The sequence below is a fragment of the Schistocerca nitens genome, chromosome 4, assembly GCF_023898315.1.
Source record: "Schistocerca nitens isolate TAMUIC-IGC-003100 chromosome 4, iqSchNite1.1, whole genome shotgun sequence".
Taxonomy (NCBI): Eukaryota; Metazoa; Arthropoda; class Insecta; order Orthoptera; family Acrididae; genus Schistocerca; species Schistocerca nitens.
Window position 1 is genome coordinate 800323142 of NC_064617.1, and position 18519 is coordinate 800341660.

At 37.4% G+C, this 18519-nt stretch overlaps 1 protein-coding gene across 5 annotated transcripts in view; it reads left to right on the forward strand.

Annotated features, from left to right (window-relative positions):
• Positions 1-18519, forward strand: part of LOC126253204 (inositol polyphosphate-5-phosphatase A) — a 373218-nt gene that overhangs the window by 142205 nt on the left and 212494 nt on the right. For all 5 annotated transcript variants that reach the window (XM_049954379.1, XM_049954380.1, XM_049954376.1 and 2 more), the window contains 2 exons: positions 4240-4295; positions 4388-4472. In XM_049954379.1, coding sequence (XP_049810336.1) covers positions 4240-4295; positions 4388-4472 — 141 coding nt within the window. The remainder of the gene's footprint in view (positions 1-4239; positions 4296-4387; positions 4473-18519) is intronic.

Sequence of the window (18519 nt, forward strand, 5' to 3'; positions counted from 1 at the left end):
ATACCTGCCCAGTTGGGCTTTAAACACGGCAGACTGGGAAACTTTCACCTCTACTGTCACCGTTGAATCTCCCCCACATGGTAACATCGATGTGATTGTTGAGCGGGTGACTACAACAATCGTTCCTGCAGCAGAAAACATGACATCTTGTTCTGTAGGGTGTCCCCGGCGATAGGTAGTCCCTTGGTGGTCGCTAGAAGTCGCTGAAGCAATTAAGGAGCGTTGGCAAGCTCTACACCGGCATAAGCCGCACCCTGGAGCACCTCATAGACTTCAAATGGCTCCGCACCCGCATTCACCTGCTTACCAAAAGGCGGAAGCAGGAGTGTTGGGAGAGATATGTCTCAACCATTGGGTGCCATACTTCACTTTCCCCAAGTCTGGATGAAGATAAAAGGTCTTTTTGGGTAACAGATGCCAACAGGGGTCCCTGGTATTAACATCAATGGTGTGTTATCTAACAATGCAAATGTGGTTGCTGAGCACTATGCTCGAGCCTCTCCATCGGATAACTATCCCCCAGCCTTTCGCACTCTCAAACGGCGGCTGGAAGGGAAAGTCCTCTCGTTCACACCATGCCACAGTGAATCCTATAACGCCCCATTTACAGAGTGAGAGCCCCCCAGTGCCCTAGCACATTGCTCTGACACAGCTCCTGGACTAGATTGGATCCACAGTCAGATGATTAAACATGTCTCATCTCAATACAAGCAACACCTCCTTATCATCTTCAACCAGATCTGGTGCGATGGTGTCTTTCCATCGCAATGGCGGGAGAGCACCATCATTCCGGTGCTGAAACTTGGTAAAAACCTGCTTGATGTGGATAGCTATCGGTCCATCATGTGGATAGCTATCCCATTTTGTGTAGTTCCAACTACTGTTCAGTGTTCAAAGTCTGTTAATTTCCACTGTGCGGCCTTAATCATGTTGCAAACCTTTTCACATGAATCATCTAAGAATAAATTACAACTCTGCTAATGCATTGCCTTTTCGTATGTTGTGTACATGATGCTGCCACTATTTGTGCGTGTGTGTATCACTATCTCATGACTTTTGTCACATCAGTGTATGGTGCATCAATATTACAACTGTGGGTGTTAAGGGAATACATTCCTTCTGTACTGCAGGAAGTCCCCATTGTAGTGGTGGCCCAGCTGCTGGTTTATAATACACTTAATGACGTTATATGGGAAGCCTGACTCCTTGAGGAGAGTTGTCATCTTCATATTGATTTTTATTTATAAGGTTGACATCGGTCTTGTCTATAGACAATATTGTTCAAAAGATAGAAAAATCTTATTTTAGTGTACATGTGACATAAGGATTGCAGTGTTGCCATTGCTGGCCGGAAAACTTGCAGTTTCTTTGATCTCCCACAGATTGCTAAGTACTACCTGTCCTTTCTTATAGATATTGGATCCAAGCAGTGATTCCTTGGTAAGCACTCTACAGGTTTTGATATAACCTCTTTCATCCCTTCTGGTGGGAGTGAAGCTGCAGCATGCTTCATGAAGCTCATGTAAACTGCAGTTGGTAACATTTTTGGAGTGGGCACAAAATTTAGCCGTTTAGCATAGCCCTTCACTGTACCCCAGTCCAGATGATTATCAGAATAATTACTGTACAACTTCCTTCATCTTGTCTTCTTGTACAAGTGACTGAATTTTGCTTTATGGCTTTGCGGACATTTTAAGCTGCATTGATTGTGCTTCTGACCATGTTATATTGTCAACACATTATGAACAAACCAATGGTGTGGTGATGGGTAGTACATTATCATCTGTTGTGACAAACCTATACATGGAATACTTTACAGCAAAGGCATTAGAATCCACCTAGTTCAAACCAACATGTTCCAGTCTATTCGTGGATGACATGTTTGTGGTGTGGCCACATAGAATGAAAAAACTTCAAGATTTCCTGGAACATTTAAACTCTATACATCCTAACATATAATTCACTATAAAAATGGGCCAGCTACTTTTTCTCAATGTGCTAGTAGTAAGATGATCGCTGGGTCATAGTGTGTATAGAAAATGTGCATTGTGTGCCCCCACGCATACTGACCTCTACCGCCTAGCCTCAAACCATTACCAGGCGTCACAAAGAAATTTGGTGTTATTGACTCTGGTCAATATAGTTTGAACTGCTTCAGATAAGGAGAGCCGTGCCAAAGAATTATGATACCTATGAACAGTGTTCCAAAGGAACATGTTCTCAGATGATCATCAAATTGAGTGGGTGTTGCAGTTGAGATATAGAATGCCTGACAAAGAATATGAGAGTGACACAGAGAAGGGGGTATAATGCACTCTGAGTGATGATCATTGTCTCTTGTTAACAAGTTTGATTCGACAGCAAGCTGAAGCATTCTAGAATGCAATTATTGAAGACTAATTCTCAAATAATGACAAATAAAAATTCCCTGGAGATGGGTGATAGGTGCGCAGCAGAGGGTACATTTATTGTACTGTAGACCGATTGATGTGAAAGGAGTATTGTTTTTGAATTTTATAGTAATGTTAGAATTTATTGCACAAATTATTACTATTATTATTATTATTATTATTATTATTATTATTATTTTAAGCAGCTTTGGTCAACTCTCCTCAATGACTACTGACATACATGCTGTAGGACTGTGGTGCCCACACTCATTTACTTAACTAAATTTTGTTTGATGTTTCCACTTAATTATATCTAAATTGTAGAAATGATGTGTTAGATTTGCCTTAATGTTTAGAACTGGTTGTGGTTTGTGGGTGTAAATAAATGTTACTTCTATGGAAGAAGCCACCCAGTGTGAAATCTAAAGTTCTAGATGGTCAATTGACACTACCATTATGAGAAGTCAGGCTGGCAGGAAACCATATCATTGTTTCCCTTCCTATGTGACGTGTTGCTCCACCTTACTGAATCAAAATATTTTAATTAATTAGTCTGCCCAAATGCAGATAAACAACTTGCTGTAGTAAAAATATTGTATATTTTTCACTGTTACTGCTATACCAATATCAACATAAAAGGAAAGTAACTTGTGATTGCAACAGCTTCACACAGATCTCTACACCCAAACTTTGTAATTGTTTTTTGCAAAAATCATTTTTAAAAAGAAACTTACCTCATTATTAAAGATTGCAGTTTATTTAATTTCTCCTAAGCTTGAGCTTATAGACAAATAGTAATTTGTGATCTCTAAGAATTGGCAACTTGTTGTTTCTCAGTGTCCATTCATGTGAATACAGGCAATACTTCTGTTATCGTCAGTAGGTCCACCCCTGAGTGTGAGGTTGCCACAAAAATTTTCTACTTTAAAATTACTCATTTGGGATCTATACTGACAGTGCTACATAAATTTGTAATAATTATAAATAATACCCTTGCCCCTCTGTTGTATACTAACTGCAGAGAAAGGGGAGTAAGATTTTGCAAAGTTATTATTACCAGTCTCACAAAATGACAGTGGTCCACAATTCACAAGCCTCGTACTTTTTTGAGATACCATATATTGATGCTTCTCCTATCCCACTTAAGACTGAAGCATATAAAGCATAACTTTTTACTTACGGCATATCTTATCATTCCATTCACTTCAGCAACATGATGGATTGTTCACATGGGTGCTGCTTACGGTCTAATTTGAGCTTCATTACTCACACAGGAGTAGTATATGGAAGGCTGAATTTTTTTTTTTTTTTTTTTTTTTTTTTTTTTTTTTTTTTTTTTTTTTTTTTTACAAATTGCACCATGGAACGTTGGTTGTGGAATTTTCTGTTTTTGTTACATATTTGGCTTCTTTCTTCATTTGTTCCTATCCCTGGCTTTTCAACATTTTTGGCATACATTGAAATTAAATGAGACTTTGCCATTCATGTACCACTTCTTTGTATGCCCTCATTGTCTATTAGTTCAAATTGGTAATGGTCCACCACACTTGGCCAATATGCCTAGTCACTGTCTGCATTTAGTCAAAGAAAGATATAAGCAGACCATATTAGGTGACAGCCAAAATACACTTGAACAAAACCTGGCAGAACTATCACTTTTTAGAACTGAAAGTAAGTACTGTAACCAAAACTTGTTTTTGTTTGTATTATCTCGCTTTTTTTTAGGTGCTATTGGAGTTAGCATTTACACATAAAGTCAATAATGAACTACACATTTCTAAAAATATTAAGTGGTGCAGTAATCTTGGTATAGAATATTTATTTATTGTATTTTCTTATTTCTTCTTAGTTTCCATCCGTTTACTGCAAAAATCGACGCCGTGCTTTGGAACATACACTGGACAGGTGTGTGCCATTTGCATTTTATTTGAAAGTTGGTATTTATGTAAATCTTTTTTTGTACATGTTCATTAATACACTTGATTTTTTTTCTTCAGGTTTCATAATGATGACAATGGAAATGCACCATTCTTTCTCTTTGGTGATTTTAACTTCCGAATTGACACTCAAGGTGTTGTGAAAGTTAGTTTCCATTTGTATATGAACAATTCTTAGAGTATAAACAGTCACCCCACAGCATCCATAGGTTTGCATTTTTGTGTATTTTGCTCACAATTTTATTATCAGATTTTTATTTATTTTGTGTACCTTTTCTTGGCTCCACTGTGTTTGTAGTTTCTGACTTCCATAAATAATAAGATAATTTTTATTTTGTACTTTAAATTTGTATATTTTTACCTCTGTTGTATTGTGGTCTCTTAAGCAATTTTTAATAGAATGCTGTATTGATAGCAAGCTGTGAAGTATTGACGTATTATTACCCTAATGTGAAATTACACCTAAGGTTATGCTTAGCATTACATCTGGTTGGCATATAACTTTCCTTTTGTAGACATTTGATGAACTCCTTTCCAGAGATGAAATGTACAATATCGTCAAGTTTTTGAACCATGATTATTTTCTGTGTTTCGTGTGATTATGGCTTACCAAGGATATTTCACCAAGTCATGGAGGTAGATGGATGTTACCTCTGCTTTCTTGTTTATTCAGTAAGTCAGTTTGCATTCCAGGTGTGACTCCCATCTGTAGATGAATGTAATAGGTGCAAGGGTAGTGTAGTGGCTTGTTTGTGGTTTTATTGTTGATGAAAATGGCAGAAGATAGAAAATGAAACTTAGTGATAGCACATATCCTACTCCTCTTGAATAGTGGTAGTAAGGCTGCTGAGATTAGTGTCCCCATCTGATGGAAGATTGAACAAAAACAATGTCACAAGCCCCCACTATGCAAGACACTGTGGAAAGATTTGTAATCGACCCAGGGCAGTAGCTCTAAGTAAATTTATTTAATTTCACTATTTGCTCTTCCCTTACCAGCCAACTAATACTGATGTTAAGTTCACCATCAGAATTGAAACTAGCCATCCCAAAAGGAGCCCCACCACAGAAGCATAAATTAATGACCCTGGCTACAAAAGGGTGTGTGTTTTTCAGGTGCACAATAACAACTGAAGTGTTATGTTATTGAATTGTTGTTTATTTTTCTAAAAAAACGTAACAAATGTGTACTAATATATAAAATATTTGGATCAATCCAAATTATAGGAATTACGACTGGAACAGAACTCCAAGCTACAATCTCAAATCTGCCTTGGAGTGCAGTTGATGGCTCTCACAAACTTTAAAATACTCAGCCTCTCAGTAGCTCTAAGTGCTCACATACTTTCTCTATTGAAAATGCCTCTTTTTGCTGTGCTGCCCAGTAAATATGTAAATTACATGGTGCCATATTGTAGTACTTTTCATAATTCTAGAGACTGCATGCTACTTTTTTGGGTAGCTGGTACAGTCTGTCAGTAAACTGAAGAGAGAGCGAGTGAGTGAGTCCCCACTCTGCCTACCCAGCTACATCACAAGGAGCTTCTACAGGGTCTTTCACAACATTGTACCAGCCCTCTGGCGGCGTGCGCTTTAAATTTGTGGCAACGCCATGTACAGACACATCCCGGCTGAATTTGTTTTTAGACAAATGTGTTAAGACCATAAGAAATACAATAGCTTCTACCGAAGCACAACTTTATAGACAGGGTGTATACGACCCGGGACATCCAGGAAAAAACCGGGAATTTTTTCATCCGTGAGAAAACTGGGTAAATCCCAGGAATTTTTTCATCCGTGAGAAAACTGGGAAAAACCCGGGAATTTTTTCATCCATTAGAAAACTGGGAAAAACCCGGGAATTTTTCATTGTTTCAGTTTTTGGTTAAATTTTTGTAACTTGACTGGTGAGAAGCAATACTCTAACAAAGGATATTATTGTATCTCACTACTGCAGAATAATACTGCAGCAATAAAATATGAACGAGAGGGGAAAAAGACGAAAATCAAACTAAGTTTGCAAAGGAAATGCACCATATACAACAAGAAGACACAGTGCTTATACAAGCATCTGGCAACAGCAAAATATGTAAAACGATTTAGGAAGACTATGCAGTGCTTCATAATAACAAATTGCCTATGATGAGCGTGACATCACAACTGCTTACATTGAGGCCTACGAGAAAAATAGGCCATGGCACATACGTCACGATGGTATGCCGAGCTTGCTCGCTGGCTTGCTCACTCGCTCAGCTCAGCAGAAAAACTGCATTTCTACACCTGTTAACTCGTAACTGGGTGTTTATGTACAAACAAGAATTGGATCTTCTACTGGAATCCATTATTATGGAATCTTACTGTTGTTGGTCATACAATGATAGAAAATGCATATGCCTAATAATAATTTGTTACTGGGGTACAATAAAATTAGAATAATGTCAAAATGATTATCACTTGCATAAGGTGCCACGTCTTGTATGAAATGAAATGTGTACTGTTAACCAGAAGAGACTAATGTTACAAACGAGCCGTTATACCATGTATGTTGAGAATGGATCTTAAATTTTGTTGTACAATTAGAAATCAGTAGGACTTCATAACAGCAGATTCCAGTTGAAGATCAATTCTTGTTGGCACGTACACGCCCAGCTGTGAGTTAACAGGTTTAGAAAGACATTTTGTCTGCTGAGCTAAGTGAGCGACCGAGCTCAGGCCAACCCTCGTGACGTATACGCCATGGCCTGTCTTTTTCATGAGCATCTCGCATTAGATTTGTTTCAGCAGTTGCGAGTGAATTCATGTGCATGCGCAGTCGAGTCGTGTATGAGCAGTACCTTCTCCCGCTTCTGGCTACAGAAGTGTGGCAGTTAGCTGCATAAGCAATAGCTGCAAGCAGTCAAATGCTACCTGGAAAAATTTTACTGGGATGCCTAAGCTCCCAGATTCACTCATGCGCAACAGGCCCGGATCTAGGGGTGGGGGTGGGGGCAAACTGGGGTATCTACTCCGGGGGGGGGGGGGGGTGCCAAATTCATATTCTTGAGGAAAAAGACCTTGTTTAACAAAGTGCCAGCATCCAGCGCACGATGGTCTATCGATTATTCATATGATTTTTAAACACATACCTGCTGGTTTCTGAACAAATTCTAAGTTTATTTCTGAATGAATCATAAGATGACTTTTTTGAATGCATGCATAGTGTACATGATGCCTCTGTTAGGGGAATCCCCATTGCATCTAGAAATAAACGTTCCTGCAGAAAAAAGGGGACGGCGCTGTAAGAGCGGAGTGGAATAAAGCCAAATGGGTTAATGCCAATCGCTGTTTATGTGGTTGACCGGCATTGTTATAATTCCTAGCAAAATCCATAGATTCAGACTACCAGAGTAGAAATAACGACTAACAGGAATAACAGGTAAGAAAGATAATATATAATCTTCTCTGTGTATCGAAAAAAATTAAATTTTGATCAAAAATTTTTTGACAGACTACTACACTTGTAAGGGCCAGTTGTACAGTCCCCGGCTAGCAGCTAATGCTCTGCATACAGAGCTGTATACAGAACTTTAGCTAGCAGCTGCTAAAGTTATGTTCTGGAAGTAGCACGGAAAACGTGTTGTATGATCACGTATTAACGCCCAACCGGAGAATAAACGCGAGATAACTAAACTGATGATTGTGGCTGGGTTAGTGAAGATAACCGGAGAATAACTTTTGACACTGATAGAAATAGTTACAAAATTAGTGGTGACAAGATTGTTTCTTAGAATGAGGAAGGAGAAGTAGGGGGGATATCACACAAATTATAGAAGACTATGACAGTTCCAAATTTATATAAAAATTTGGTACTACTACTTTTCGATCTCGTGCTTCAGAAGCTGGAGCGTATGAATGAAATGTGAAACTATTTCCTAACCTAAAACTTTTTGCTGTAGTAGGCCTTATAGGCATTTAATATTGGTACTTCGTGAATTATATCCTGTCGTGTTATAAAAATGACCATTTGTGCCAAAACTGCCTTGTTTATTTGGTGTGTGTTGAAATTGCTGCAATATTAGGCAGGCCTGTTTCGTATTACCTAGCAGACAGTTACAAAAGACGTATTATAAGGTTGAGAAACCACAACAGTCTTGGGTATTATCTGTATTAAAAGCTTTTTCAGTATTAGACAACAACATTTCGTTTTTTCATGTAGCAAAATGTTTGATGAACTTTGATGAGGTAATAGATTCTTTCCCAGAATGGAAAGCACACCATGTAAAGCTGTATCAAAATTAGAGAGAAAAAAATGCTAAGACTTAAGGATTGAAGAAATTGAATTGCTTGTCTCTTGTCTTTACTGGTTTTATATATCCTATACTTAATTTTACGTCACATAGAACAGCAAGTTATAAGCTAATAAGCAATAAAGACTGCTAATTTTCTGAAGAGTTCTTATTCTCCTGGTTACAAATAATCCCATCCAGATTTAATTGCAATTATTTTATTTATTTATTATTTTTTTTAAATGGGCAGGTTGTCAAATCGGCTAACTGGGAGCAGGAGAGGCACCACGGGGCATATTAATTTCCACTGTCCTGGGTTTAGTTTGATGGCACCTATTACAAAATATTACATGTTTGAATTCCACAGGGTGAATTACAGGCACTGCACTTTGGCGCACTTGAGACCAAATAACGTGTCTTACATTTCCTTTTATGCATCTTTTATGCATCAGACTCTACAGAAAGATGTGCACTACAAAATGAACATATTTTGAAAAGTCTTTTTTAAAAATTTGTGGCATCGTACCTCAAATGCTCGAAATGCTCATGGAGGGGGGGGGGGGGGGGGAGGGGGGGGGGTGCTACCTAGTATTACCCTGGTTTGGAGATATCGTAGATCCGGGGCTGATGCACAGTGCAGCCTGAGTTTTAGTTGGGAGGTTGGTAGTCTCTACGTGACCCATGGTTATGTTTAGCGATTTTGCTGTTTCCTCTTCAAACGAAAACAAAAAGGATTTCTATGACCTGGAGCTACCAACTGAATTAAAATACATTCACATAATTATGAAAGGCTAAAATATGTTACTAGTTTCAGATTTTATTTTGTTTCCACCTTTCTGACAGTAAAGCATTAATCGCCTAGCTGAACAATGACGTTATTTTTGTCGGTGTGCTTTCATTAATCTTTTCTGCTAAGGCAGTCAGTTTATTTGAAACAAAGTGTTCAATTCCACACTATTGGTTTGTGTCAACTATTTGCTACATTTCAAGTGCATGTTTTCATCTTCTAGCACGAATGACATTATGTCATAATAAAGAGCACATCATGAGATAATACAGTACTGGTACTCCAAGAAAATTTACATACAGATATGCACTTTTATCCGAATTATGCATTTTAGTATGGTTCACAAAATTCTGATGGTCTTGGAGTATCCTCGTAATGTCTTGTTTCTTTTATGGTATAATGTAAGAACTTTTAATGTTTTACACGTATGAATGTATGGGCTTCCTGCGTCATCTTAGTTGCGCAGCCACGGTGATGCCTGTTATCTGGCGTTCGGTGGCAACTGCTGAAACGATCCTATTTCTAACAGGTCATGGGAAGATATTGCGAATGCTTGTTTGAAAAGCATTACTTTCAAAGTAAATTTCCTTTTACACAAGACAAATTATGTGTGAGAATGTACGACAAATTTCTTAAACCACAGAGCGTTTGACTCTCATTTAAAAATCAACTGTTTGAGGATGACCATTTAGAATAATGTCGAGCCAAGAAGATCAGACATTTATGTCTGCATTAAAAATTTTACAGGCACATTTGTCTGATGTTCCTTAAAGTGTAGCAAACGCAAAACAGATAAACATTATATGTGAACGCGCTTAGCTTCTCTTGCAGCTTATTAATCTTTGATACCAATATTATATGTGAAAGCTTTTGGTTTCTTGTAACAACACTATGTATATTAATTTGAACCAACAACTTTTCCTATTTGCGTGTTCGCGCTACTTAACAGTGATGTCGCTATTGGCTGACTACATCACTGTATCTGCTGTCATTGGCTGGAAAGATCACGTGACATGAGCTATGACTGGTTTAAAAAAGCGAATTGCAATCTCGATTTCAGTGCTTCGGAAAGTAACATTCGGTGTTTGGTGGAATTCGAATTTATACTTTCATAATATGAAAATCTACAGTGTACATGTTGCTGCACATCAGACACCTTTCCAAAACGTGTTTTTTCCCCTGAGTTTCGTTTTCTAAAGTTCTGGGAAATTCTATGCTGGTGTATATAGTTCCGAGGAAGAGTATACTGTCACTTCACATGGAAAAAGTTTATTTCTACCCAGGAAAAAGGTATTTTTAACCGTGAAAAAGCCGGAAATTTTTTTCCTTGTCCGCGTATTTACCCTGATAGAGTAAATAATATTAACATAAGAACGGAAGTCAGGATCCTACTGCAAACATAGAACTGAATGCCTGTTCATGTAAATATATATATGTTTCTCTATTGCTATTTGTCAAATGAACCCCATATAATGCAGTCGATCTGTATAATTTAAAGCTTATTCTTACTTTGTGTTTCTACTAAAAGGTAGAAGTTTTCTTTGAAGCGCTGCATTGAAACTTAACAATTCTTGCAACATGAACAGTGTTTAAAAACTAACCAGAAATTTATAATTTTTTGTGTTGTATTAGTCTGATTTGCACTACTTTTTTGTTGCTGTCTCCGTAAACATATCTGAAAAGTATGTGTACCGTGTTATGCATATTGCGTATTTAGTCTGTTGTCAGCTGTCAAAAAGGTTACATGTGTTTTGGTAGCATCAATGATTATTTATTTTGTATAAAAATAGATTAGAGAATCTGTATTAAATTTTGTTGTAAGAATGAAATAAAGTGTATGAAACTTTTATAAATGTTAAATATTGCTTTTGGTGAGTCTGTTATGCGTAAGCCAAGGACATACAACTGGTATAAACATTTTAAAGCAGACCTTAAAGGACAGCAGTTTTACAAGCATGGATGAGATTAAAAATGCACAGTTAAGAGACCTATAAACTACCCCGAGGAAACAGTTCCTAAAGTGTTTCTGGAAAAGCACTGGCATAAGTGTTAGTAAGTAATGGGGAATATTTCGAAGAGGATGACATTGCTGTAGATTAACAAATGAAGTTCTTACCAAAAAATAAAAATTAATGTGTGAGCACACCTCATATGTCAAGCTTTTAACTTAGAAGTCCAGAATCAGTGTACATGTTTCGAAGGAAGTTTCAGCAGTGTTTAGGATAACTGTTGTGCACATATTTTGATCAATATGTCTTAGAATCGGATGAATAGTAATTGAGATAGACATTCAAATGCTGCTGTTCCATAAGCATCAAAGGTTTTACATGATTGTGAAACTGTCTATATCGATGGGTTTCCTCCCAAAATTATTAGTTTTCCTTTGTGGCGATTCCAGTAAACTATGTGGCTTATTTTCGCATTCCTTCCTTATGCGTCCTATTGTGACGAGGCTATTAGCATAAATTGCAGCCCTTTGATTGGGACTGGTAATATTAGCCAACAGATCTTTTTGTGTCGCCTCTTCAACACAAGCTATAATAACATTAGAGGTGATCAAACACTCGTTACTCTGCAAATACGTCCTCTTCTTTGTATTCTGCACATTTATTTTGCAATGCAGGGCCATTATCCATTACATCCGGATACCAAAGTGTATCAGTGAGTATACAAAGTTAACTGACTGACACTGGCAACTAAGATCCAACGAACAGGAACAACATATATCACTGCACACCGATCTACACCGCTAGACAGGTAACAGGCAACTGATTTTGGGTGCCTCTGTAGGCCAGTGGCAGGGTTCTTCTGGCAAAGCCCACTTCCCCACCAAAAGCACTGCTCGCTCTTGAGGTTACAAACAGACTATATTATGAAAAGCAAACTTGTAAAGTTTCCAAATCTGCTGTATGATAGAGAACTAATTATTCAGTGTAAATTTACACTTAGTTGTTGCCAATTAAAGGAATTTATCATTGTACTACTATAATGGATTTGAATCAAATGTTCTGTATCTAGAAAGCTGGAAGAAACTACAGATGTAGGGAATATGTGATAAAGTTATGGATAAAAATGCTGTATATAAATACTTTAAGAGTAAAGGAGACCACTCACTGAAAAGCATTTCTACGAGTGGTCACCTTTATTCTTAAAGTATCGACATTCTACCATAACTTTCATCTTAAAATTATGCAGTTTCCTTGATCTACTGGGAGCTAACCATTACATGGATGTAGTTACAAAGAACTATAAAGAAAATAGAGAACAGTGCTTAGATGAAACAACCATGAATCTTTTATCATACATCTTGTTTATCAACATGGTTTCTGTACATTTTGAAAATGTTATTCTTAAATTTGACTTACAGTGACCCGGGGCCACGAGTGTCTGTAAGTAAGTTACTAGGTCATATAAATTGTAGAGCCCAGTCTTACAATATGGTTGGTTGGTTTGGGGAAGGAGACCAGACAGCGAGGCCATAGGTCTCATCGGATTAGGGAAGGACGTGGAAGGAAGTTGGCCGTGCCCTTTGAAAGGAACCATCCCGGCATTTGCCTGGAGCGATTTAGGGAAATCACGGAAAACCTAAATCAGGATGTCCTCCCGAATGAGAGTCCAGTGTCGAACCACTGCGCCACCTCGCTCGGTCTTACAATATGGTTCACATTTATGTAGACAAGAGATAGCTACCATTAATGGAAAGTCACAAGAAAAATTAAGTATGTTTATCATCTCCATACAGTATGAGGCCTACTTGATGTTACCGATACCTTGCAAGATAATGGTGGCAGATGAAACTGTTAGTCTGCATGAGAAAAGTCTCACGACATGTTGTGCAGCTTATAGAAAGGCTGCTACCAGGTTGTTAAGCGTATTAGTTGAAGCAGAAAACTTAATCATTTTATTTATTTTCCATTGTTCTTTAGTCGAGAAATTAATTGTTAGTATCTTCTTAGCATAGAAGTTTCAACTATTTGACTAAATACAAGGCTTTTTGTTCAGTTTCCATATGCATTTTGCCTCTTTTATTTTCGTATCCTAAGTGGTAATTTCTTGTAGCCCTCTCTTCACATATACAATGCAGTTAAGCAATATTTGGTTGCCCAACCCAGTCCAAGATGTCCTATTCTTAGCATTTGCCTGTGCATTTCACTACATATGCCTAGTATTTTCATGTGTGAAATTATTTATGCTACTGTCTAAGTGGATATTCAATATTGTGGTGTAGGACACACTAGTTTTGCCTGAATTACACAAAAATTTATTCATGTCACACTTTTAGCTGTTGGCCATCATCAAAGCTCAAAACATAGTTTCACATCCATCTGTTAGCTAATACAACTCTGTGGTAAGAAGTTGGTCAGTCTGGTGCAGCAGTAGAAATAGTAAAATGAAAGTTGATATTTTAAATTTCACATTAAGAAAACATTCATGCAAGAGAATCGTACAAACATGCCGTTATTGGATCTTAGCACTGACTCCTGTTTGAAGAACATATAATAGGCATCCTTGACAGAGAGAAACAATTGAAGAGTTTAAAACAAATAAGTTTATCAGGTCCTGGTGGAATCCCAGTTTGATTTTATGAGGAGTACTTTGTGCCATTGGCCCATTACTTAGCTTGCATTTACCACGAAACTCTCACCCAGTGCTAAGTCCTAAGTGACAGGAGAAAGCACAGGTGACTCCTGTAATAAAAAGGGTAAAACAATAGACCTGCAAAATAAGACCAATATATTTAACATTAGTTTGCTGCAGAAATCATGAACAATTCTCAGTTCGAATATAGTAAATTTCCTTGAAACAGAAAAGCTTCTGTCCTTGAATCAGTATGAATTTAGAAAGCATCTCTCATGTGAAACTCGGCTTGCCCCTTTCTCACATGATATACTGCCAATGGTGGATGAGGGGCGACAGCAGGATTCCGTATTGCTAGATTTTCGAAAATCATCTGACATGGTGCCTCACTGATGGTACAAGCATACGTAAGAGGTTCCCAGATATATTAAATGGCTCAAAGACTTCTTAAGTAACAGAAACAAGTACATTGTCCCTGATGCTGAGTGTTCTTCAGAGACAAGGGTATTGTCAGGAGGGTTTCAGGGAAGGATGATATGACCACTATTATTTTCTGAATACATAACTGATCTAGTAGACAAGTTGAGCAGCAATCTGTGGCTATTTGCTGATTATGCTGTGGTGTACAGTAAGATGTCAACGTTGAGTGACTGTGGGAAGATGCAAGATGACTTAGACAAAAATCCAGCTTTTGTGATGAATGGCAGCTAGCTCTAAATGTGAAAAAATGTAAGTTAATGCAGGTGATCAGGAAGAACAAACCTGTAATGTCTAGATACAGTATTACTAATGTCCTGCCTGATACAGCCAGTTTATTTAAATATCTGGGCCTAACATTGCAAAGCAACATGAAATGGAACAAGCAAGTAAGGATTGTAGTAGGGAAGATGATTGATTGATCTTGGTTTTTTGGGAGAATTTTTAGGAAAGTGTGGTTCATCTGTAAAGGAGACTGCATATAGGACACTAGTGCAACTCATTTGGTGAGTACTGCTTGAGTGTTTTGCATCTGGACCAGGTTGGATTAAAGGAAGACACCAAATCAATTCAGAGGCAGTCTGCTAGATTTGTTATCAGTAGGTTCGAGCAACACACAAGTATTATGGAGATACTTCAGGGACCCAAATGGGAATCCTTGGAGGGAAGGCAACATTCTTTTTGAGGAACACCGTTGAGAAAACATAGATAACTGACATAGGCCACCGACATACATTTCAATTAAGGATCACGAAGATAAGAGAAATTAGGACTCATACAAAAACACATAGACAGTCGTGTTTCCCTCGTTTTATTTGTGAGTGGAACAGGGAAGGAAATGACTAATAGTATTAAGAGGTATCCTCAGCAACGCAATGTATGGTGGCTTGCGGAGTGTGGATGTAGATGTAGATGTTTTAAAGTGTGTTTCCATTCTGTATATAGTGGTGTTCATATGCCAAAACAGGTAATTGGAGTAAATTTGTGTAAGAGCAATCTGTTCAGAAATTTTGAATAAATAGTGGGAAGATGGTCACATTCTGTGCTGCAGGATGTAGATTTTTACCTGTATTAGTTTTTTGGTTGCATTATGAGTAACAGTTCATCAAGTTTATGGCATCAACAAATTTCAGTGTAAACATCGCTATGATCATCCCCCATCCATAGTACTAATTGTGTCCTCATGTGTGTTTCTTATCAGTTACGTTCGCAGCACCAACTAAACCATTGTATTTAATGAGCTAGAGAAATTCATCCAAGGCATTTGCGAGAATCTATATGTAATCTCATTGTAGTTAACAAGCTCTAAATTGAATCTAGTTTTGGTAATGTGACTTTTTTAAACATATAAAGTGCAACTGAGAACTGTGAATAGTCCCTTATGTTAAAATATTTGCTGGTTAGGATAAGGGCCCACCCATATGCATTGAGAGTTGTCACAAAGTATCCCCAACCATGCAAATTGCCGGAATGAGGCAATAGTGTTCAGTCGGACCAGATTAAGAGTGTTTGTGAGAACTCGTGTCATTGCAAAATGGTGCAATGTGTTAATGAGAAGTTTTTCTTCAAACTATGGAAAATGGCAATGGTGACTCACGGAGTGTTAGAACAAGTGTATGGGGTTGAAGCAGTGCGTTAAAAGTTTGTATTTGAATGGTTTAGATGTTTTAGAAGTGGAAAGGGAGGTGTTGAGGATTAGCTGCCTTCAGGTGACCATCAAAAAGCACAGTCTCAGACAAGGTTGAAAAAGGGCAATGAATGTTTGCAGGTGATTGGTGGCTGTCTTTTGAGAATGATAGGAGAAGAGTTGAAGATAAGCAAGGGTAGTGTAAGCACTATTGTTCATAAACATGTGAAAAGATGGACAGTTTGTACCTGTTTTTACTGCACACACTGACAGATGAACAGAAGCAAATTAGGATGGAAGCATCAGGAGATTTCATTGAGATGTGACTGGAATCTACAGTTTTGGAAACCATCATTACAGGAGGTGAGATGCGGTCTACCAATGCGAACCAGAGACCAGGGAACAGCCAGTGGTGTGGTTTTCATTGTTTTCCCCATTTCCCAAAAAAGGTCAGCTGACAAAATCAAAGATTAAGATGATGATGCTCACCTTTTTTGACAGTAAGGGCTTGATCTGTCATGAATTTCTACTCCAGGGTCAAACTGACACCGAAGTTTACAGGGAGTTTTGAAACGGCTGTTGCAGTGCAGCCACCAGGTTTGGCCAGAACTGTACTGGAGTGGACAGTAGAATGTCCTCTATGACAATGCCTGTCAGCACACTGCAGTCTGCATTCTCAGCTTTCTTACTAAACACGAAGTAGTTGTTCATGAACACACTCCTTATTGTCCAGTTTTGGTACCAGCATGCTTCTTTTTGTTTCCCCACTTTAAATTAGCCTTGAAACCTCATGCTTCATGGACATGGGTATATACAAGACATAATTACGGTGCTTAAAGCAGTTTCTCAAGAAGCATTTGCTGAAAGTTCCCAACAACTTTACAACCAGTGTCAGAAGCGTGTTGTAGCCAATGAAGATTACTGTGAAGGCCAGTAAAGGAGTTTTGTTTGTAACCCTTGTTTTCTGAGACCATTCTTTGAACTTTTCAAATACACATTGCATTTTCTTGCTCTTGGTGTTGAAACTTGATGTAGGCTGTATTTTTCTCTGCTCATACTAATCATTTTTTCTTGATGTTATCAGTGAATCTGTGCCTCATTTCATACATATACATAATGGATTAATTTTTACGTAAAATGGTGGTAAAATTGTGTAATTGAAGACTAGAGTAATGAGAAATTGAAAAAAGAATGAATTCATATGTTACTTTAGACTGAATCAAGTTTGGGGATGATGTAATGAAAAATGGTATTATTGTTTGGAACATATATGTTGATATAAAACTGTCATGTAAAACTAATATCTTCTCCATCCTGGATCTAATGAATTCTGCCTCATCATTGAAAGACAAAATCTGCTATGTAATTTGGGTGTGGATTTTATGATTTTTAGAAAATTATTCTAATAAGCAAGGAAATTTATTTTTCTCTTGATGGAATTATAAATTATATCTGTCAGTGTAAACAAAAAACAAGACTCTGGATCTGAGTGGCTTCTGGACCGCTGAAGCCATTGGGATACTCCCACAACTTATTCTTGCACCTTGCTACCCTCCTGAACTTGACATGGGTTAACCCACTCTCAACCCCCACCCCCCTCTCTTTTTCTTCCATTGTCAAGGTTTCTTTTATGCTAATAATTTTCATTTAATCCGGAGGTGTCATCTACAAACAAAACTAGTGGAGATTGATTGATGAACAAATGCTTAAGAACGGTAAAACATTTGGTCTGCAGAATGAGGAATGCCTTATTTTATTGTTCTCCATTTGGGTTGCTTGTTTAAATACATTTAGGAAGTATCCTTGTTTAAAAGCTTGATTAATTGATTAATCATAATAGACAGTGGGTGTCCAGTTATTTTAAATACTGATCTAACAATTTTAGTGACTATCCCTTCCCAACCTGTGAAAATAGCACTTTTTTTAATGGCAATGCAATTTTTCCTAATACAGTGTGTGGAAATTCTGTAAGTTTTAATCAACCCAAAGGTATTACCTTTTTCTGGTAATCTGCTCAATGACACCTGACATTGCTGCATTAATTTTGAATAAATCCTTGAAGTGAAGTGCTCTGATTTTTTAAATTATGATATCCAGTAGTGTCATCTTCCAGCTTAATTGCAGCACAATCTCATAGCTACTTCATTTAACATCTAATTTAGATTTAACAATGGATTACATGGATCACACTACCATTATTATATTTTTAAGTCAGAAAATTGACCTGCTGTTTAACATTTGTTTTGTAGACCTTATAACATTGTTAGATACGATGTTAACGATGCTTACCATATTCAGTAATGGGAGTATCTTTGAAATATTTAGTTCAGTGTACAACTAAGATTTTTAAAATTATAGTGATCCAATATAATTTACTAGTCATTTTATTGTAACAGGATTTTAGATGGGAAGTTTTAGTTGAACATATCTAGAAAATTACATAAGTTAAAAAAATTGT